Source organism: Peromyscus leucopus, chromosome 15 (assembly GCF_004664715.2).
Source record: "Peromyscus leucopus breed LL Stock chromosome 15, UCI_PerLeu_2.1, whole genome shotgun sequence".
Lineage (NCBI taxonomy): Eukaryota > Metazoa > Chordata > Mammalia > Rodentia > Cricetidae > Peromyscus > Peromyscus leucopus.
Genome location: NC_051076.1, coordinates 8,684,541 through 8,707,586, shown reverse-complemented (window position 1 = coordinate 8,707,586; position 23,046 = coordinate 8,684,541). Strand labels below are relative to the sequence as shown.

General features: G+C 49.3%; 1 protein-coding gene across 1 annotated transcript in view; it reads left to right on the top strand.

Annotated features, from left to right (window-relative positions):
• Positions 1 to 1,579: 1,579 nt before the first annotated feature.
• Ptpn14 (protein tyrosine phosphatase non-receptor type 14) overlaps positions 1,580 to 23,046 on the top strand; it is a 90,102-nt gene continuing 68,635 nt past the window's right edge. The window contains 3 exon segments of the mRNA XM_037211149.1: positions 1,580 to 1,849; positions 3,059 to 3,372; positions 15,182 to 15,351. Of these exon segments, the coding sequence (XP_037067044.1) occupies positions 3,199 to 3,372; positions 15,182 to 15,351 (344 nt within the window). The 5' untranslated portion in view covers positions 1,580 to 1,849; positions 3,059 to 3,198.

The window sequence follows — 23,046 nt, the reverse complement described above, 5'->3', positions numbered from 1 at the left end:
AAGCCTCATCCTGACATTTTTACTCACTGGAGAGCTACTGATATCTCCTAACGTCTTCGTCCTACATAACTACAATTCCATGCCAGAAATCACAGAAAATTGAGGCTGGAGAGATGGTTCAGTAAAGGGCCTGCCTTGTAGGTAAGCAAGACTTGAATTTGATACCCAGACCCACGTAAAAAGGTAGTGCAGTGGTCCACACAGGAGGAAGCCTGGCTTGTTGACTAGTTGCCTTAGCCATTCCGTGAGCCCTATATTCAGGGAGAAAACTTGTCTCAAATAAAACCTATGGTGGAGAATGATAAGGAAGACACTGACATTGCCTTCTGACCTCCATAGTAAGGGTAGATCTGTGCATGCACACACATGGAAGTTACACACACAATACAAAACAAGAACATTAACAATGATCTCCTTTCTCTCTCTCTCTCTCTCTCTCTCTCTCTCTCTCTCTCTCTCTCTCAATTTTAAGTTTATCTAGTTGCTTCCTGACTTTCTTAGTCCTGCTCCCGCCCCCTCCAAACTGGATTTATCAAGACCAAACATCACCTTTTATTTTTCCCAATTTCTCCACCTTTTGTCTGGGAAGTGACTTGTACGGCCTTCTCCCTCCCATTTGAGACTTGTGTTTAGTTGTTGACTTGTTGAAGGTTCAGACCAATTTTGTTGCATTTTTTGTTGAGATTATCTTGCAAATCAAAAATTCAGGGATTCTTTTATTATTATTATTATTATTTAAGTGAAATAGATATTTTTCTAGGGTCCATGAAGCCATGTTGGTTGTTCATTGTCTTGGATGATGGACACGTCTGAAGGCTGTTTTGGAGGTCATCAACAAGGCGATTGGAAGGTGGTTTGGAGAGATCCAGAGTTCAGTCCCACCTCCCCAAGCAGCCTCTTTTGACACTTAGCTGAGCTGACACTCGGCTGTGTGTGCCTTCTGTTCCTTTAAGAGCGGCAGTTATCCGCACACCGGGCTGGGGAGCTGGTGCCTGTTTCACCATCCATGCATTGTGTCATGCCGTAGAATACGTGGAGAGGTTGTTTTTGCTGGGATAGCTGGGTACCAAGCCAGCCACATTCTTTCATAGGTGTTTCAGGCAGACACACCCAAATGTGAAGTGCCTGGCCCAGGAAGAGAAATGCGCTGGTGTCCGCAGAGCAAACACTTCTTCTGTCTGTTTAAGGCTTTCTTAATGTAGGCATTGAATCTCAGCCCGCTTGTCTTGTGCTTCAGTAAGCCAGGGGAATTCACCAGTAAACACTTCAGGATATTTTGGCTTCCCCTCTTCTTTCCCCCTCTTTGGGTGGGTCCTCCGTATTTTCTGTCCCTATCAGGGGATCAGATTGGCGTGGCTTGGAAGTAAACATGCTACTCTGCCAACATAAAGTGGTTTAGAAATGTTAATCTACTTCACCAAGCCAGCATTCTAGCCATATGTATTCTAAGCTACCATAAAACATGTACCTGCCACGCTCAGGAATGTGCCGAGGGCAAGTATCAAAGCCTGCCGAGGGAGGCTGGGAGTGTGTTTTGCTGTGTTGTAGGGTTATACCCTGACAACCTTCAGGAGGCCTGGGGTTCTGGCAAGGAGTGCTTATAAATATCGCAGACAGCTCATTTATCCATCAGCCGATTCCTGCAGTGGTTCCTAAGTGTCCATTCAGGAGCAGGGCCGTGTCAGGATGGATGAGGGGCTTAAGCCTGCTCGCACCTGCCTGAGTTAGCTGTCCTCTGAGCCTGGCAGGAGCAGGCAGCTGGATGGAAAAGCCCTCTGCCTGTTGCCGGCTTCTTTGAGAGAGACGTTTCCTGCGCCTCCTGACGAGAACGCCGATGGTGCCGGGCGAGGTAAAGGCACTTTGCTTGGTGTTTGATTCCTGTGTTCTCTGTGTTTGTCATGTTGCTGTTTTCATTTGGGGGGACATCAGGGGCCAGCCAGTCTTGTGACTAGAGGGTTCAATGATCTGTAATTGGTGGCAGGACTTTTGTGCCAACTCCTGTAAAGGAACAGAACCGTATTTGGGTGGCTCCTCACATCTGTCTAAATATTTGCTGAACTAAAGGACACAGTAAGATCTTTAAAGGCATTGAGGAATCCGTGTGTTTTAGGGATATAGCTCACAGCAAGCATATGGGCTTAGCAGGGGCAAGGCCCGGGTTTGATCCTCAGCACCAAAACCAAGGTGGCAGTGAGAATTCTATATTGTAAATTAAGGAGTAGAAAGTGTTAAATGTATGCTGTCGCCATTTACATCATACATTCTAAGTAAGTGGCTATTACAGTAAGTATTAAAATGTTTTTTTTTTTGTTTTTGTTTTTTTTTTTGTTTTTAAAGCTATAAAAACCTGGTGTCGTAGGATAGGAACACGATGAAGTTTTTAGTTCCCTGAAGCCCCCGACTCACCTCATTGGGTTTCTCACCTGTACAATCATTTTCTATTACACACATTTGTTTATCGTCAATGTCTTCATGTGCTTGTGTGTATGACAAGGCACACACGTGAAAGTCAGAGACACCTTGTGGGAGTCGGTTCTCTCCTCCTGCCCTGTGGGCCCTGGGGATTGAACTCTGATCCTCAGGCCTGGCGGCAAGCTCCTTTCCCACCCAGCCGTCTCTCTGGCTCCTCACCTGTACCAAGGCATCGTGAAGTTTATCTCATGTGGTTCCTCATGAAGTTAAAGCAAGAGACAATTCTGAGCACTTCAAGCTCTCCTGGTTCCGCTCCTCGTGCAGAGAGTGGCCCAGAGAGGAGGTCGGTGTGGATGGAGTGGGTGTGGGGTGCCCCGGAGTCTGGAGGTGCGCGTGCTTCTAGGATGCCTGTCTTCCCGCTAAGCACCTCTTCTTCCCAGGTCTCCTTGCACGTCACTCTGATCAGAGAGGGTAAGATGCACGGTCTCCAGCAAGGAACTTGGAAGCTGCAGAGCACGAAGATGCTGGAATCCGATTCCTCACCCGCCTGGGTGATTGTGCGCACGCGCGTGTGGTGTGGCGTGCACCGCTGACGGCTTCCCTTCCAATGCAGTGCGTGATGAGACTGTCTCTCTTTCCTCTACAGCTGTCCTGCAGAGGGCCTGGTGGGCATGGACACCTTTCCCCTACCTTAGTGTGACCACTCCAACCCCAGACCGCTAAGGCCATCTAAGGGGCGCCTGCCTGTGCCAGGAGAGGAGGGCGGCGTGCCCGGGCCGCAGAGCCATGCCTTTCGGCCTGAAGCTTCGCAGGACTCGGCGCTACAATGTCCTGAGCAAGAACTGCTTTGTGACCCGGATCCGCCTGCTGGACAGCAATGTCATCGAGTGCACCCTGTCGGTGGAAAGCACAGGGCAAGAGTGCCTTGAGGCGGTGGCCCAGAGGCTGGAGCTGCGGGAGGTGAGTGGAGCGCGTGTCCCTGTGTGTGGGGGGATGGGTCCCTGTGTGGGGATGGGTCCTCAAAAGAACCAGCTGCTGTCTGCTAACACGTCGGCACCTGCTGGGTTTTCAGCCTAGCTGTGTGTTTGGAGGAACCTGCTGTTCTTAGTGCGGGGGTGAGCTGACCGAGCCCCAGTGGCTCAGGGGACCAGCGCTGATGTCGGAGGGAGGGCCTGCAGCTGGTGCTGGGGAAGTGGGTTTCCTTTTGTTTCCTGCGTGAGATTTTTGGGGGAGAGGTAAGACTGGGAGACTCTCCCCACCAAAGCCATTTTTTTTTTCTCTTTAAAACAGTTTGAGTGGGCAGTTGGCGTTCAGGTTGGGTGGGTGTGTCACAGGGAGAAGCCACCCCCGTGGCTGCAGCTGCCTTTTGTTTGTTTCGTGCTCCCCCTTAGGAAGGGGGGGGGGGGGCAAACGGCAGTTAAAGTGAGAGTGACCCTGAGACACTGAGAAAGCTCTTTTTAAAGAACTAAAAAACAGATAAAAACGTGTATGTGTGTGTGTGTTTGTGTGTGTGTGAGTGTGTGTGTATGTGTGAGTGTGTGTGTGTGTGTGAGTGTGTTTGTGTGTGAGTATGTGTGTGTGTGAGTGTATGTGTGTGTGTATGTGTATGTATGTGTGTGTATGAGTGTGTGTGTGTGTATGTATGTGTGTGTATGAGTATGTGTGTGTGTGTGTGTGTGTGTGTGTAGGCTAGAGGACAACCTTGGGTATCATCCACAGGAGTGCTGTCCTCGTCCTTTGGGGCTGAATCACTAAGCCTGGAGTTCACTGAATTGTCTGTCTACAGGGATCCTCCTGCCCCCGCCCCCGCACCCCAAGCCCTGGGACTCTCAGCATGCCATGCCTGGGATGCTTATGTGGGTTCTGGGAATTGAACTCACATCCTTCTGCTTGTATATTAAGTACTTTACTGCCAGAGCTACCTTCCCATCCCCAGGGAGAGCGGTTACAATAGGCATTTGCTCTCTGGGCTTCATGCATGCCGTTCTTTTTGGTGTTTGTTGAGACAGGGTCTCACTTTGTGACCCAGGCAGGTCTCCAACTTGTCATCCTGCCTCAGACTCCAGTTAGGATCCCAGCCGCGCACCACCACCCTGTCACGTCAGGTCACCATTAGGAGGGGCTTGGTGCAGTGTGCTGCTGCCATGACAAGGGAGCCACGTGGTTTTCATCTCCCAGGCATTCAGGACGAGAATCTTTTGTCAGGAGTCCACGCTTGTGCATTTTGAGTCCTGATGGCCACATGACCCGTGGGCTGGTGGGCGGCATGGGAGCAAATAGTAGCACACACTGAATGACACTTGACCCCTGAGATTCAGACCCCCCCCCCCTCCCAACATCAGGAAGCACCGAGGACCTTGGGATCTCCCTGGGGTCCAGGGGGCAGAAGAGGCTGGTGGTGACCTTCCACACGGGTTCGATCCTTCTCCTTGCAGCTTCTTCCGCAGGGTGACCGTAGCTCTCTGGCAGGCTTTTGTTTCTGGACACCTCTGTTCCCTGCTGTCTTTTGGGTTCGGACTCTGGCTTCAGCCTTCTGGTGGGCGGCGTCTGTTCGGGTTCATTCCCACATGCAGCCAGACGCTGTCCTCAACAGCAGATGAGTAAAGCTGGGCTACTGACGCAAGACTGAGAAAAGTCGTGGCCTTGCTGATGGCAGTGACTAGCTGTCCTTTGTTTAGTGGTGGCATTTTTTGGTTATACGTATTTACACATACCTAAATTCCTGTAAAACAGTAAAAACTTAAATTGTATAGCACTGAGGTAGTGAAGTGGTTTTGCTTTTTGAGTACTCCTAGTCCTGTTGCTAACGGATTATTCCTATGCATTGGGATCGTTATACTCTATGGTAAACAGCTATGCGAGCAGGTAGCATTTGTGTTGAATTTGGCTCAGATTATGATTCTGAAGCTCATTTGCTGAGTGGCTGTGGAGAAATTACTGAACCTGTCTGGTTTCTGTTTCCTGACCTGTAAAGTGGGAATAGTGACTCTTACTTTGTGGTCCTCTTCTCAGTCTTCAAAGTCCTTCTGTCTGGAAATATGGAGTGCTGCATCCAGTAATTCATAACTGTTCGAACTTCAATGTCTTTAAAAATGATTTTTACTAAAGAAAACTTGAGTGGCTTCCTTAGGACTTGATGGACACTTGGGAACATTAGGAGGGCCCAGCACTTCGGTGACAGATGAAGACTGAGTGCCACCTGCAGTCAGTCATGTCACAGAGTCGGTCAGGATGCTGCCTGTCCTTAGTCGTTCAGTGAATAGACTGCTGTGGGCCAAGGCTGGGCCAGGCTGGGCCTGACTGAAGGGAGACTAGGGTAACTCAGTGGGTAAAGTGTTTGCCACCTGAGGAGGAAGGCCTGACGTCAGTTCTCCAGCACCCACAGAAAAGGCTGTGTGGCAGTGTATGTCAGAACGCCAGAACTGAGGGATAGAGACGGACGGGTGTGTCCCAGGGTTCAGGGACCAGCCAGTCTAGCTGAAGTACTGAGTTCCAGATTCAGTGAGACCCTTTCTAAAAGTAAAGTTCTTGGACACATTGTGATGTGTCAGCCTCTGGCCTCCACACACACTGAGTAAGCACATCTATACACTCATGTGCACACAACACACAGACACAGACACAGACACAACACACACACACACACACACACACACACACACACACACACACACACACAGTCTCTGTGCTTTGACTCTGGACCTGAAGGCTACCTTAGGCATTCAGGTAGAAAATATGACAGGTCTTCCTTAGCCAGGGAGCTGGATTTGCAGAGAGGAGAAGTCAAGAGCACCTGCCCAGGCTGGGGTGATGGTGGTGAAGAGGTGACTGAGGGGTGGGGGTGGGGGGTTGGGTGTGTGTGGAGGGGGTGCAAAGGCATCTCTCCTGCCTACCCACCAGCAAAGCTCGGGGAGCAGTGGGAGGTGAGGCGTGTTGGGACATGCGTGCAGATGCTCTCAGCCAGCCCTGGCTTCCTTCCGAGAGGTCAAAGGGCAACCCAGACGATCCTACAACTACCTGTCAGGAGGATAAAGGGGGTGATTCCGAGGCTCCCGTCAAGTGTGCATTGTTGTGTGATTGACATCTCAGTGCCCAGGTGCGGTTCCGCTCTCCCACTGGCTTTGTGCTGACTGCACTGGACGACGAGTCTGTCACCTCTGAGCAAATCCCTTTCTCTGCGGGGCTTCCACTTTCATCCTGTGACAGATGACGCTGGAGCTCTGACCCTTCCTCGTCAATCCTATCTCCTCCCCAGCTGGAGGAGAAAGAACTAGCTCTGTGCATGCTTCCAGCAGAAATGTCTTCCACCCAAACGGGAAGCGGGCGTGGTTCAACACAGGATGGAGCCTCCCAAACTGGCCTCGTGTTCTTATGGGTACCAGTTGCCCAGTTTAGCTTCTTTTTCTTTTTCAAGTTTGTGTTTTATCCGAAGCTATCAGCTGTGGCATTAATCGTCCATGGTTGGCTGTTTTCATGTGTTAGGATTTCAGAGGCGCAGGCATGGACTCAGCCTGCATTTCCCATCAAAGAAAGGTGAGCTCACACCACAGAGAGGGTGGGGCTTGATTGATGTTAATCCGCTGGCGCTTGGTAACAGCTGTGATTGTCTGATGTAGGGACTGTTTGATTGACAGGAAAACCTCATTCCCCAACCTGTGGGATCTAACTCTGTTCTGTAACCTGCTTAACCACAGCTGGGATTCCAAAATGATCAGCACAGGGGCCGAGGAGGTCTGCTGCTTTGCCTTCTGTTGCTGTGATAAAGCACCGACTGGAAGCATCTTGTGGGGGAGAGGGTGTGTTTCATCTTCCACTATACAGCCCATCATCTAGGGTAGCCTGTGAGGAGCTCAAGGCAGAAACCTGGAAGCAGAAACTGAAGCAGAGGCCATGGAGGGGTGCTGCTCACTGGCTTGCTCTCGGTGGTTTGCTCGGTCTGCTTTCTTATACAGCCTAGAACCACCTGCCCAGGAATGGCACTGCCCACAATGGGTTAACCATTAATTAAGAAAATGTCCCATAGATATGCCCAGAGGCCAGTCTGGTATAAACATTTCTTCAGTGAAGATCCCAGGTATGTCTAGGTTTATGTCAAATTAAAAAACAAAACAAAAAAAAAAAAAAAAAACAAAACAAAAAAACAAAAACAAAAACAAAAAAACAAAAACAAAAACTAAACCAGATGGCTCCCTGAGTAAAGAAAGGTACTTGCCATCAAGCTTGACTAATGACCGGAGTTTGATCCCTGGATCCACACGGTAGAAAGAAAGAACTAATGCTTACACATGTCCTCTGACTTTCACGTGTACACCATGGCACACATACACCATAGCATGCACACACACACACACACACACACAAACATTTTAAGTATCAATACTGAGTAGGAATCTGCTGAGAGTAAATGGCCTTTGAATTTTTGTGTTGATTTCTTGTCTTGTGAATATTATCATTGGAAATCTCAGCTAGCTTAGTGCCTGGCCTCTACTGTACTGATAACTGTACCTTCATTTTAGGAGGAACAGAGGTGGTTATTTCCCAACCTTCGCTCTTAAGTCTTTCTCACTGGGTGTGTTATGAGGGAGACACGCTGCCTCAGGAGAATGCTTGCTTGGCTATAATCATGGCAGGCTTCATGGGTCACTGTTACAGCTGCAGCTTGTTTTCCTGTATTTTCATGAAGACACTGGCTGTGAGAACAAGGATGGTCCCCTCGTTAGTTATACATATGCTCTAGAGTCCCCAGACCTGCCCAGTACAGAGACTGGGTGCATACAAGATGGTCTTACAGTTCTCCAGCTGTGGAGGACACTAACTTATTGTCCAGAGTCACTGGAATGTGGCATGAAGAGCTGCCCAGAGCCTGCTCTACGGCTGCGTCTGAAGTATCTCTCATGGCTGAGAGAAGCCTTCGGAGCTTGTACGTAGCTCCTTTCTTTCTCTCAGGTGGGGCCATACCAACTCTGCTTCTTGATTGACAGCTGAAATGCTGGGCGAGGCGGGCTGCCTGTTGGAGCTTAATGCGAGATCTTCTAAACTTTTGCTTCTGGTTGATTACCTCTTCAGAATGCCTGCATTAAGATCAAGGCTTTAATCCCTTGTAATTGCCAGGACGGCATGTGTGACCCTCACAGATGGCTTTAAAGCCATGCCATGGGTCACAAAACTGGAGCAACCAAACCCTCAACCATCTTTTGCCGTGAATAGTTAGTGTGTGCAATTACATCATCTCATGTTAAATGAATGGGAGAGGGGTGGAGATGTAGCTCGGGGGTAGGGTACTTGTCTGCTATGTGCGAGGTGTGGGATTTGATCCCTGGCACCACAGTAAAAAGGAATCCTGTCGACGACACCCTGAACTATTTTTAACACATGTTTTCTTCGGAGCACTCTGAGGTCCACAGCAGAATGAGAAGGGACAGGATTCCCCACAGACCCGGCTCTGTCTCCTGCTTTTCTTGCCACCGGACGGTGTCTGGAAGAGCAACTCAAGAAACGGCTTGCTTGGGCTCCTGCTTGAAGGGATAGATTGCATTATGGGGGAAGGCATGCCAGCATGAGTGAGCCAGTCATTGCCTCCACAGCCAAGCAGAGAGCGGTCAGGAAGTAGGGTGGGCCAGTAAAACTTCAAGATCCACCCCAGTGACCCATACCCTCCATCAAGCTTCCCCTCCTAAATATCCCACAACTTTCCCCAAGACAGCGCCACCAGCTGGGGGTCGAGCTTATGGGGACATTCCATACTCAGGTCACACAGCACTAGCTGCCCTGCATTCTGTTTAAAGGTCTTCATTCCCTGGGATCTTTCCACAGTCATTACCATGAACACCAACACTGTGGCAACCCCGTCTGCCACTGCAGACACTAGCTGGCATCTTAGTACACTTCTGTTAAAATGCGAAACTCCAAATAAACCCAGGACGCGCTCACACGAAAATGTTCACCCTCCCATGGCCCTCCCTACGCTCTTCCATTTCAGCTGGTTCTTAGTAATTGACTCAGAGCTACAGTTCTTCTTTCTGGGAACCGGTTTTTACTGCCTTCTTTCTTCCTCATTATAGAGGCCTTAAAACGAAAATACAATGTGGGATTTATGCCCAGAGGTATCCAGAGGGTCAGCCAGGTCTGCTTTATGTTTGGTGCTTTAGACAGAAAGCTGGCATTCGGGGGATGAGGTCCCTTCAATAGTGGGAGAGGTGGTTTCTGTTTGTCGGCATCATCCCTGTTTCACACAATCATGTGGCAGTGTTTAGTGCTGAAGCCTGGGGGACCAAACCGAGCTGAACTTTAAGCAGGGCATGCGCAGCTGTGCTGGTGGGAGAGACGGCCCCTTGGACCTGGCACGGGGGCTGGGCGTTGTTATTGCCTGCGACACAGCTAGTTGGATTGAGACTATAGGTCTGATTACATTTCCCGTGATGCAACTTGTAGAGATGTGGCTGGATAAACCTGTGCTGTGCCATAACCTAAACGAAAGCCAAGTCAGAAGCTGGGGCCGAGTCTTTCCACTCCAGGGTGGAAACAGAGCCAGAGGAGAGATGAGAGGAGTCGGTGGGAGTGGAGGAGGCTTCGTTGGGCACAACTTATAAAACCAGGATGAAGCTGGAAATCTCCCAAATGGGCTCTCTTTCCTGCAAGGTAACAGAGCCCAACAGTTTAAATTAGGATGGCACAGAGGTGTGCTGCAGACACCCTCAAGGACAGTTTATCTTGAGCTAGGAGCCCCCATGGCCCCCAAACCTTTTTGAAAAACTTTTATTAACACATATACAAGGTGCCAGGTTTCATGGTGACATTCTGAGGTGTGTTATGTACTCTCCCTCGTTCCCCCTCCCCTGCTATCCCTCCGCCTGTCCAACAGAAGTGCTGGGACTGTGGGAGTGAGTCACCACACCCAGCTTGTCATGGGGTGGCTTTGAACCTAGGGCCTTGAACATGTTGGACAAGCACTCAACCAACCGACCTAGAGCCACAGCTCCCGTATATCTCTGTGTAGGTATATATGCATATGTACACACCTTTATATACATATGTGTACATGTCTTTATACACACACATACACGTCTTTATATACATATCTTAGGATGCACATACGAAAGAAAAAGTTGTAGCTGTTTCTTCAGTCCTGCCTGGCCCCGCGGTCAGGACGAAACTCTCCCACTCACATCCCACCGCTCAGTCCTAAGTAAACACACAGAGGCTTATATTACTAACCAACTGTATGGCCTATGGGTCACACTTCTTGCTAGCTAGCTTTTATAACTCAACCCATTTCTATTAATCTATATGTTGCCACGTGTTCCAGGCCTTTATCTGCGTCCCGTTACCTATTGCTCCTTGGATGGCGGTTTGGCGTCTCCTTGACTCCACCCTTCTTCATCCTGTCTCTAGTTTGAGTACTGCCTAACCTTATCCTGCCCTGCCATAGGCCAGTGCAGCTTTGTTATCAACCAATCAGAGCAACACATATTCACAGCACACAGAAAGACGTCCCACAGCAAAAAGTAACATTTGTCTCTCTGGGTCTGGCTTATCTTGCTTAATATGCTCTTCAATTCCATCTATCTCCTGAAAAAAGTCATTCTTTCTACGACTCACTCCGTGAAACTCCAAGAAACCACGTTTTCTTGACCCATTTATTGGTTTATCTGTTGAGTGACACCCAGACTGATTCTGTCAGTTGGCTGCTGTGAAACTCACCATCTTTGGCATGGATGACAGGTTTCTCTGTGGCCTGCTGACGTCCGCCCCTCTGGATGCATCCCCAGGTCACGTGGCAGTGCCTCGATGCTGGTTTCCGTAGAGGCTCCACTAGCAGATCTGCCCCATTGGTGTGCACTAGCAGATCCGCCCCATTGGCGTGCACTAGCAGATCTGCACCATTGGTGTGTCTGGCCCTCCCCACCCTGCCAGCATCTGTCCTTGTTTTCATAATGTCATCTCAACAGGGTGAGGTGGAACCCCGGGTAGTTTTGATTTGCATTTTTGTGGCAGCAAGAAGGTGTTGGATATTTTCCCTTGGCCTATGGACTGTCTGAGCTCCGTCTGCTCATAAACACCTGTTCATTTCATTTGCCTTTACTGTAGGGCCCCATTTCTTGAGTAGTTTTATAACTGTTTCATAGCATCAGTGCGTAGCCAATCACGGAGAACTGCTTTGTGCCCTTTGGAAAAGACTATATTTCAGCAGCAGCAGTAACAAATGCTTATACTACAAATTCAGTTTCCATCAAGGGTGGTTTATTTTGTTATTTAGAACTCTTTACTATTTACTGTGGCTTGAGGTTAGTACTTTGAGTCTCAGAACTCATTTCTGTGTGTGTGTGTGTGTGTGTGTGTGTGTGTGTGTGTGCGTGTGCGTGTGCGTGTGTGTGTGTGTGTGTGTGTGTGTGTGTGTGTTCATGCATGGGTGCATGCATGTGTGTGTTGTACAGGAGTATGTGCTCTGTAATATGGCCCTTCTTTGTGTGTGTGCTGTGGATATCACTCTGTATAAATAAACACTGATTGACCAGTAGCCAGATAGGAAGTATGGGTGGGTCTAACAGAGAGGAGAATTGAGGGAACAGGAAGGTAGAGGGGGAGACTGCTGGAGCCACCGCCAGGACAAGGAAGATGTAAGGTACCAATAAGCCACGTGGCAAAGTATAGATTAATAGAAATGGGCTGAATATAAGAGTAAGAGCTAGACAATGATAGGCCTGAGCTAACGGCTGAGCAGTTTAAATAATATAAGCATCTGTATGTTTATTTTATAAGTGGGCTAAGGGACTGCCGGGGTTTGGCGGGACCGGAGAGAAAACTGCAGCCACAAGTGGCGCCCCATGTTGGACACCAGATATTGGTGAAATTATTAAGGCCACTCCACATTGTTAAAAGGGAGGTTTATTTAGTGGTGTAACTTACAAATGAAGGGACAGGTAGTTGCAGGGTCTGGGAAAGATGTAGTGCAGTCCGGGGTGTTCTTTAGAGAACTCTGCTCGGTCTACCTCCAGCGTCCAGGGTCCAGAAACCAAGAGAGACAGCACATCCGGATTTCGGGTCTTCAGGGTCCTCTCTCGCCCCCGTCTTGTAGGCGTGACAGGAACCGAAGCCTCAGTGGGGGTTGGAACTTCCAGATCCAGATTATAACATTTTTAATTTCAGTCTAGAGAGATGATTCAGTGGTTAAAAGCATTGACTGTTCTTGCAGAAGATCTGGGTCTGATTCCAAGCACCTACATGGTGGTTCCCAACCATTTGTAACTCTAGTTCCAGAGGATCTGATGCCCTCTTATGGCCTCTGTGGGCACCAGGCACACACAGACATATATGCATGCAAAGCAATTAAACACATTAAATAAATAAATATTAAAAAAATTAAATTTTTTTTTCCTAGTGGATCATTGAGTTGTTCATGTGGCTGGCTGGTTTCCCAAGCCATAGATGCATGCCGCTGTACTGGACTTTTCTATGGATGCTGGGGATCCAAATTGAGGTCCTCACACCTACTTAGCAAGTACTCTATTATCTGAGCTACCTCCCTAGCCCCCCACCCCTACCTGGCATCATTTTCTAATTCCATGGCTTATAGGTATACTGGTAAGTTTTCTGTCACCGTATATGATAACCCCAGGCAACCAGCTTATGGAGAGGAAAGGTCGATTTAGAGCATGGATTCAGTTTGTCATCCATTGACCCTTTTTCTCTGTGACAAGGCAGCATATTCTGCTGGAAAGACACAGAGGAGTAAAGCCAGGCATGTCACAGTCAGAAGGCAAGAGGGGACAAGGGGAAGTTCAGGGTCCTGTGGTCCCCTTCCAGGGTGCATCCCCTCCAGGCCCTGGGTACCCTGAGACCAAGTCTTTGGCCTATGAGCCTGGAGATGAGGGTGGGGTTCTAGGTTCTAGATCTAAACCATGACGATATTGATGCTAAAAAGAGCCAGTGAAAAGGAGTCATGTGACCTGCCTGATGAAGTGCTTGCTATGATCCACAGACGTGGGTGGCAGATGTTAATTAGGTAGTCAGTGTTTCTTGCAGCCTGTGAATAAGAATTGCAGTCACCTCATTTTAAAGACAACCCTCTAGGAATCCAAGGGTCCCTTTGTGTATAGAGTCAGAGAGAGAGAGAGAGAGAGAGAGAGAGAGAGAGAGAGAGAGAGAGAGAGAGAGAGAGAGAGAGAGCTCAACAATTGGAGGTAGACGGGCCACAGAGCTCTTCTGTGCAGTGACCTGTAGACCTTGGCTGCATCCTCCCTCATGTTGGAGACATAGATGGGCCCACAGAAGCTGGAACACGACTCAGTCAGCTTTGTGTGAGTTCATGGCGACATCACCTGAGCACTGAGCATGGTATTTTGTAGCTTGAGAGGGTATAGACCTAAGCTTGCCCTTTGGAGCACCATGGAGGAGGCAACCATTTCACTCATCTGAGAAAAATACCCCTGCCAGCCCGTGGTGCTCTGGCTTCCACAGGCCAGGGCACATCTGGGGTGCGAGGAAAGCGGGACCAAGGCTTCACTGGGGAATCTCTTTTGGTAGAGATTGCTCTGTGGTGAGCGCAGGGGCCGCCAGCTGCAGTGAGGACAGAGAAAGAATGCCTTTGGAAATTAAACTTGGTAATGAAAACATTCTTCTGAAGGCAGAGCTCCAGGTGTGCTGCTGTAAAGCAGCCGAGGCTGTAATCGGAACACAAAGGCGTCTTCAGAAGCAGCGATCTCTTTTTTTTTACACTAATCCTGAAATCCTAGCACACGTTCCTATAAAGACAGGATTGGGTGCATGAAGGTACCTGTTTCAATCATTCAGCATGCTGTTCATAGCCAAGTCAGTTGAGGCTTCAAGTTTTAGGGTGACAATCACATGTTCATCTATCAAATGCCTCTGTAATCTGCCAAGAGCCCCCAATGGCTTTGCGGGCAGCTATGGAGAAGAGAGCCTTCCAGTCTTAAGGTTTGGGAGGGGGAGAAATTCACCATAATTCATGTATAATAAAATGGTACAAGGTACTGCTTTCAAAGTACTCACTAAAGTACAAACAGAGCACGTGGCCTTTGGGTTGGCATCTGATAGATTGTGAAGTTTCTATAGTATCAGGACTCTTGGCTGGCAGAGTTTGTCTTCTTAGTAAGAAATTACTCTATGGTAGATGCAAGAATTATCCTGGCCTTTGCCAGCATGCTGTGGGTGAAATCACACAGGGAGTCATCCTTCTGAACTCAGCAAAGAAGTAAGCCTTGGGGCTGGGGAGACAGTTCAAGGCCCTGAGCTCAGTCCCCAGCAACCAGCTAAAAACCTCAAGTGTGGTGGGCGCACTTGTCATCCCAGTCCTGGGGGTGGTGGTGGTGTCGACAGGAGGCTACCTGGGCTTCACTAGACAACCCGTCTAGTCTAATCGATGAATCCCAGGTCCCAGTGAAAGATCTTGTCTACAAAGCCAAGGTGGCTAGCTCCTGAGGCAGGGTACCCAAGGCTGACCTCTGGTCTCTGCCCAGGTGCTCATACACTCCTGTACATATACATGCTCAAAGTCAGCCCCGTGCCAGTCCACACCATCCTTTCACCTAGCACAAGTTTATGGGGATCCACATGCACAAATAACAGAACTGGTCAGGAGTGCTGCATCTGGATGCTCCATGTAGGTGCATCATGTGGAGAAGAAACTGGATCCTTGTATACCTACAAGGATCTCAGAGTTCTGGGGACCCAAGTGTGGGAGGCTTGCTCTCTGGATGGTCTTGGCCTGCTATGAGAAGCACAAACTGATGTGATTTTACTTTTTGTCTAGACGCACTACTTTGGCCTTTGGTTTCTCAGCAAGAGCCAGCAGGCGAGATGGGTGGAGTTGGAGAAGCCACTGAAGAAACACCTGGACAAGTTTGCTAATGAGCCTCTGCTTTTCTTCGGAGTCATGTTCTATGTGCCAAATGTGTCATGGCTTCAGCAGGAAGCCACGAGGTAGGTTGTGTTCCCCCTCGAGTTCCCCATAAGGGCGTGGATCACCGAAAGGACTTCTGGTGAAGGGGAGGTGTGCTGGCTGATTTTCGTTGTGTGTGGAGGCAGAGAGGGTGGGGTAGCTGGAGGTTGTCTGCCAGTTGCCACGCACCTGCAGAATTTGGTTTGACCCGTGTAGCTAATGCCGGACATTCCTATAGCCCCGGTAAGACGGGTAGAATGTGTGTGTAACAGTATTTGTTGGGATGGTCAGTTGAATAGGTCTGCAAGATTTCAATAAGGACTAACCACCTAATTCCGTTTGTCGGCCCCACCCCCCTCCCCAAACACCGCTGGGTTTTGTACCTGAGGACTAGGGTGGTTTTAAAGATGGAAGTAAACTTGAGGAGAAAAACGGCGAGGGGCAAGAGTTTTGATTACGTGGTGTCACATGAAGGGGCAGGAAGGCAGCAGCATGGCAGAGACTCGGGGCTGGCCGTGCCGTCTTGTGTCCTTGTAGGAACTGCAAATGCTCATAACGTTTGGATGGCTTATGATTTACAGAGCAAAGCAAGAACATTTTGTCGGCGTTAGTATGGTATACGCGATGCTTGGGAAAGCACCTCAGAATTGCCCATCGAGGGGCCGTTTCTGGAGGGAGCCAGAGGCCCGGGAGCACTTTTCCTTTTTGTTTTTAAAACCTCTTGCTCAGATTTGGGCTTTGGGAACCCTAGAGAAGCTAAGCTGTGACATGCTTAGAGGATAGCAGAGAATGCTCCATTATTTTTCACTGTGTGGGTTTCAGGATTGTGTATTTCTCAAATAAATGACATAACAATTGAAATTTTTATGTTTCCCTCCTCCTCCCTCCTCCTCCTCTCCCTCCCCTCTCCTCCTCCTCCTCCTCTCCCTCCTCCTTCCTCCTCCTCTCCTCCTCCCCTCCTCCCCCCCCCCCCCCCCCCCCCTCCCCCCCCCCCCCCCCCCCCCCCCTCCCCCCCCCCCCCCCCCCCCCCCCCCCCCCCCCCCCCCCCCCCCCCCCCCCCCCCCCCCCCCCCCCCCCCCTCCCTCCCTCCTCCTCTCCTCTCCTCCTCCTCCTCTCCTCTCCTCCTCTCCTCTCCTCCTCCTCTCCTCCTCTCTCCTCCTCCTCCTCCTCCTCCTCTCCTCCCTCCTCCTCTTCGTGAAAAGCTGTTGCTGGTAGCTGTGGAAATGGCCAGTGGAAACTGCGTCCATGGGCAGCGGCCTCCCCGAACCTGTGTAAAATCTGGTTGTGGCACCAGGGACCTGTAACCCCAGTGCTGAGAGAAGTGTTGGGCAGAGCCAGGGGGACCCAGGGTTCATCAGCCAGTTTTTAAGGTAGATAATTGGAAAGTGTGGCTTTTTGAGGTTAATTTGAGATTGTCTCATCTCACCCACTACAGCAAATCTCTTCATATTGGGGGAAGCCCGACAAGAGACTAATGACATTGGAGAGAATATGGACTAGCCAGGCCCTAAGTTAAGGCGACGCCTGCGTAAAAACATAAAAAAGTATCAAAAGGAGGCCTGAGAGATGGCTCAGGCCCCACAGAAGCCTGAAGACCAGCATTTCATTGGCATCCGTGAATCCTAGGGCTGGAGAGGGGAAGTCCGGAGAGGCCCTGGGGTTTGCTGATAGCCAGCCTAGCTGGATTGATTAGTGAGCTCCAGGTCCTGTGAGGGATCCTGTCTGAGACATAAGGTGGGGAGTGGCTGAGCAAAGACACCCAGCATCGACCTCTGGCCTCCACACACATCCACAGTATATCAGAAGGAGAAGACATGGAATTCCAAAATCAAAGGAGAGACAAAGAAATGACCTGATGTGATTCTAGACATGTGACCGAACAAGCTGGCAGCAGCTAGGCCCCTCCTAGGCAAGTGAGGGATGAGTCATGAAACCATAGGAGTTAAAGAGATTAAGAGGCATAGAGCTCTCAGCCTCATTCCCAACTGGAAGATGTGTTCCGTGAGCTTTGAGAATGTTAGCTCCTCGTTGCATAGACTTGACTCCCGCTAGGTCTTCCACAATTCTTTTCTTTTCTTCCATCTTAACCAGGCTCCCCCCCAACAGGGGCTCCTGCTTGCCAGGCATCTTCCCCTTATTATATCCTCCTGAATCAGGAAAGACTTTTTGCAGTGTGTTTTCATTGTAAACACATGCTTTTCATACTTTTCTGGGTCCAGAAGGTGAAAAGATGGTTTGTAAGTGAGGGGGAGAAGTTCTTTAACGGGTTACTTAATGATTGCAAGAGACAGCTGGAGAGCCCCTGTCCACTCCTGCTGCGGCAAGGTTGGAACTGATGTCCCCCCAAGTCTTCTTCAAGTAAGAAAGGCCCTCTTCAGTGTTCAATACTCAGAACACTTTTAAAGGAAACAGACTAGGGGGTAAAGTTCTTCCGCGCAAGCGTAAGGACCCGAGTCAATTCCCAGATCCATGTAAAATGCAGGGCAAGGTATGTGCTACATTTATCCCAGGGTTAGGGACAGGGAGGCAGGCAGATCCTGGGAGCTTTCTGACCAACTGGCTTACCTGAAATGGCAAGCCCCAGGTCTCAGAGAGGACCCTCTTTCAAAGAAACAAAAATTAGTCCTGAGGAACCACACCAAAGATACACACCCAAGTTACACAGGCATGCAGGCAGGCAGATAGCAGGCAGGCAGACAGACAGACAGACACACATACACACTCACACCTAAGACCCTCAGTTCACACCCTAAGACCCACAGTTCACGCCTGATTTCTGAAAAGCATAATTAACTGTCAGATGTTTTTCTTTTCACTGGGGTGTGTGTGTCTGGCACTGCTCACTGATGACTGGAGTGCTGGTCGAATGGAAAGGAACTCCTGTTCAACCCAGTGAGGTCAGGTGGCACAGACTCCTTTGCCAGGATGCTGTGGTAGCTGGCTTTCTGGAGTGGGACTGTCCACTCTGTTAGTGGTCAGTGTGCTACAGAAGTTCATAGTGTCACTACTGCTGTAGCTGACCCAGTCCCTCTCCTGCCAAAGACAGTCTGGGGACACTGTGGTAGTGCTGAGGAGACTTGGGGTTGGGGCTGCTGTTCCAGGTCCTCCCATCTCAGGGCGCTGCTGCTGTGCCCCAGAGTGCCCGCTCCTTAGAATCGTGTCCCCACTGCCCACCTCCTCCAAGTCCTGGACTGGGAGGCTGTGTCCTTGTCTGCAGGTCACATTGCCCAGCAATTGGCAACAGGGTTTCTGACATGCTTCCTCTCTCCACGGGCATGCACAGGCCTTTCTTCAGCGTTGGAGGGAGTTCCTGTTTGGGACAAGAAGTTGTCTTTCAACCAAGTAGGAATGAACGACACATTTAGAGCGGTGGCCTTGGTGTGTCCTAAAGAGTCTTGTAAGTGTGACAGAACATTTAGGTTGTTACGTTTCTAGACTGTGCTGTGGCCCTTTCCTGGTGGTGTCCCCTTCAGGTCTATGGCACACTGAGAGCAAAGCCAGGTTAGGCCACGCCCTGCATCTTCACATCAGACAAAATGATGCTTTGGGTCCTGTATATGAGTGTCCATGTGTGCTCAGGGCACACGTTTTGGGCCAGTTTTGCACCACCTTGTGAGATAGTCAGGATAGCATGGAGTGTCATTTCTTAGTTCCACCTACCTTTTATTTCCTCATGTATGCATTTATGTATGTATATATGTGTGGGGGGTGCACATGCATATGCACATGTATGTGTGTGTTTGTGTGTGTGCCTGTGAAAGCTCACGGTTGGTGTCCTGCATTTCCCTCTGTTGCTCCCTGCTTTATCTGCTGAAGCAGGATTCTCTCAGTTGAACCCAGAGCTCCATGGTATGTCTAGTGGGGCTAGCCAGCTCGCTCCACTCTGTGGTATGGCTAGTCCGCCTAGCCAGCTCGCTCTACTCCATGATGTAACTAGTCGGGTTAGCCAGCTCGCTCCACTCTGTGATATGGCTAGTCCGCCTAGCCAGCTCGCTCCAAGGATCCCAGCTCCACTTTCCAAGCCCTGGAATTACAGGTGGGCTACCACATACACTTGGCATTTGTACGGGTTCTGGGGTCGAACTTTAGTCCTCACACATGGCAAACACATTTACCACCGAGTCCTCTTTCCTTGCCCCAGCTTTGGTTTTTTGAAACAGGATTTTATTGACCTAGAATTTAGCAATTAGGCCACACTGACGGCCAAGTGAGCCCCAGGGGTCTTAGGCCAGAGTGACGGCCAGTGAGCCTCAGGGGTCTTAGCCCGGGCTGACCGCCACTGAGCCCCAGGGGCCTGCCTCTCTGGTAGCATGTGCCCTTGTGCCTGGGTTTTTCGGTGGACTCCAGGATTGAACTGAATCCTCAGCTTTTACCGGCATCCTCCTCCCTTGGTTGGAAACACCTTCGATTTTGTGGTCTCTCGTGTGTGCACTGCGCAAGTCTACAGCAGAGTGTTTGGGGTGTCTCTTCTGGAAGCTTTATTCGGGCCATGGTTCCATGTTCCTCTACACTTTATTCTTGCTCCTCAGTTCTTTTACCATTTTACAATGTTCCCTGATGAAGACTTTTAAAAAAGATTTATTTTAATTATGTGTTATGTGTGTGGATATGTGCACATGAGTGTAGGTACCCACAGAGGCCACCAGAGGTGTCTCAGCTCCTGGAGCTGGAGTTCACAGGTAGATGTGAGCACCTAGCATGGGTGCTGGGAATGGCACTCAGATGCCTGGAAGAGCAGCAAGCGCTCTTAACTGCTGAGCCATCCTGCCAGTCCAGCTCCCTGATGGACTTTTAAAGTTGGTCAGGGGCTGGAAGTAGAGCGTCCCTCTAGGAGGACATGCATTCCCCTTGGCACGCCTCCTGCCCACTTGCACTGTGGGCGGGCACGTCTCTCCTGGTTATTGTTCCTGCCAGTCACTTTGAAGATGCAGCTGACGCTGGAGTCCCATCTCTGGCTCTGCGCAGCCAGTGTGATGAGACCAGGGAAGAAGATGGCTTTCTTTAAGAAGCAGTGACCTGGGGGTGGGGTTGCTTTCCTAAGGAAGACTGCATCTTCCTTAGGAGGCAGTGGACAATTGCATTCTTTGTATTGTTCCTTTTGTGGTACCGGGGTTTGAACTCATGGTCTTGTACATATCGAGCAAACGCTCTGCCACTGAGCCACGTCCCCTGCCTACATTCCTTTTCAAGTTTACTTTCGTTAAGTGCCTCTTCCATGCTAGACTTCCCGCAAAGCAGCTGGAATGTAGGAACGGGCAGACCTCTCAACCCTTACCACCAAAGAGCTGTAACTCCAAGCATATTTTCTTTCACTTCCATGTATTTGATTGATTGAAGGTTTACCTGCATTTTTTTTTTTTAAGTTTGTGCTGTTCCTCTCTTTATTCCCTGGAGACTGTTCTGTCACTGGTCTGGAATCCAGGGTGCCTGGCAGGTGTTCTCATAAACAAGGCTGGCATCCTGGTTCTGCCATGTGTACAGCCAGAGTCACATGGCCCAATGCTCAGCAAGGCCCTGAACTTGGCTTTACATTCTGGGCTGCCATCTCGAAATCTTTCCTGTTTGACTGACAGGTCCTACATTTTGGTGTCACACCAAACTGCAAAGAAGGAGCCGAGCACAGCCCTGTTTTCTTCACTTGCCCTGTCCCTCTTATTGCCTGTGGCTCTCAGGATGGGTGGATCTGAGTCTACCATTGTGAATGCGATCAAAGAGAAATGCGCTTTACCAAATGCACTAGACAGAAAGCTTTTATGCAGACAGAAGTGTGCCTCTGGTCACCATCTCTGCCCCTGGCTCCGATCCTGCCTGGAAGATGTTGGGATGGGCCAAAGCTGATGAGTGTGTCTCCATTTTCAACTCTAATTTCCTCATGTTTAACTGAAGAATACTGAAGTCCACACCCTCCGTTCACTCAGGTGTGTGCCTAGGCCACAGGGTCACGGGTATCAAGCTGCTTCGGGCTTTCTCTTCCTCCAGATAAAGACACAGTCTTCAAGGTGTGCAGGTGGGTAGGTGGCTGTTTAGGGGACCTGCTGTGAGCAGAATGCAGAGGTGGAGGCACGCTTATCGACATTAGACATGACTGGCAAGTGGCTGTTTCTGTGAATTCTTTGTGTCTGGGAGACAGATCAAACACTCAAATGGTCTTTAGTAATAACTAATTTGGTATAATTTGTTTTTTATTGAAAGGAAAAAAATAAATGTTTTAAAAGCAAATGAATCAGAAACCTCATTCCTATTTCAAAGGCGTCTTCACATGCAATATTTGATTTCTTTTTCACGTGTGTGTGTGTGTGTGTGTGTGTGTGTGTAAGTGTACATGTTTGCATGTGTATGAGTTCATGTGTATATGTCTGTGCATGCATGTAGAGACCTGCATCTCTTTATTCACTGAAACAGAGTTTCTCAATTGAGTGTGTTTAACTGGACCGTTCTGACAGGGATCGCTTGTCTCTGCCTGCCAAGTGCTGGAATTAGTGAGGCCACTGGGCCCACCAGCTGTCTCTGTGGGTCCCAGGATCTGAACCCTGGTCTTCCTGATGTGAGCTCCGTAAGCATTGAGCTGTCTCCCTAGCCTGATCTGTGTCTTTCAACCAGGAAAGCTTACTGTACGCTTTACTCATTAGGAAAGCAGTTTGCAAAAACAGGTATACTGTGCCTCAAATCTTCCCTTTAACAAAGTAATGATTTGATCACAACACATTAAATCCTCGGTTATTATGTTTTTAGTGGCTTGTTATCTGGAACATCTTTAAAAAGCAGTAAAAAAAAAAAATGTGCTTTTCAGAGACCTATCATGAAATCCAGCTGAAAAAAATTTCTCAAGCAAAACTATGTTCTTTTTCTGAATTCCTTGATTTTCAAAGTTGTGTTTGTTCGTTCATTGACTCCAAAGGGCCAGTAGCCTAACTCTGCAAGGCGAACTCGTCTAACTAGTGAAGTGGTGAGGGTCTGCTGTGGAGAGCAGGCTAGGAACTGTGCATACTGTACTTGTTTCAAAAGCTGAGTGGAGGCACCAGAGCGTTTGCCCTTAGTGAAGGGGTGGAGAGGAGAGAAAAACAGGAGCCGTGGGAAGAGAGGTTCTGTCATGTCCAAGCATGCTCCCTGTGCTTTATGGAGGTTTCAAAGACTTCCATTCCTCATAAAGAATTCTTTAGATTTGTAGGGGAGTCATTATAATGGGTGGGATTGGGCGTGGTGTGTTGATTGCAAAATGGTTTTTCCAAAAAAAAAATCTCAGGGTGTCGGAGGTGCGGGGAGTCAGTGTCGTAGGGACCTTTGCTGTCTCTCGTTGTCCCAGAAGGGCAGAATACTGGGATATTGAATTGGAGTAGGGAAGAAGGGGAGGGGAGAGGAGGGGACAGATCTGCTGTGTCCACACGGTAAAGGCATGGTACCAGAGCGGCAGCAGAAATGGAAAGTGTAGACTTCAAGACTGTAAGCCCCCCAGTGTGTGGCTGGCTCCAGTCTGTCACCAGTATGTGTGATGCTCTCAAGTTCACATGCAAGTGAACATCTCAAGTTCATGTGCTGCACTCAGTGTCCCAGGTGAGTGGGCCTGATGAGATGGGTGTGGCTACTAGTCCCTGAATAAAATCCCTGTGCGATTTTATACACAGCGCTTTTACACCTAACAAATGGATATTTGGGTCATTACATCAAGGGCATCTTTTATATTACTTTGAAACTGATTTAAAAAACATTGTGTGTCTGGTGTGCTTGTGGGATGGGGC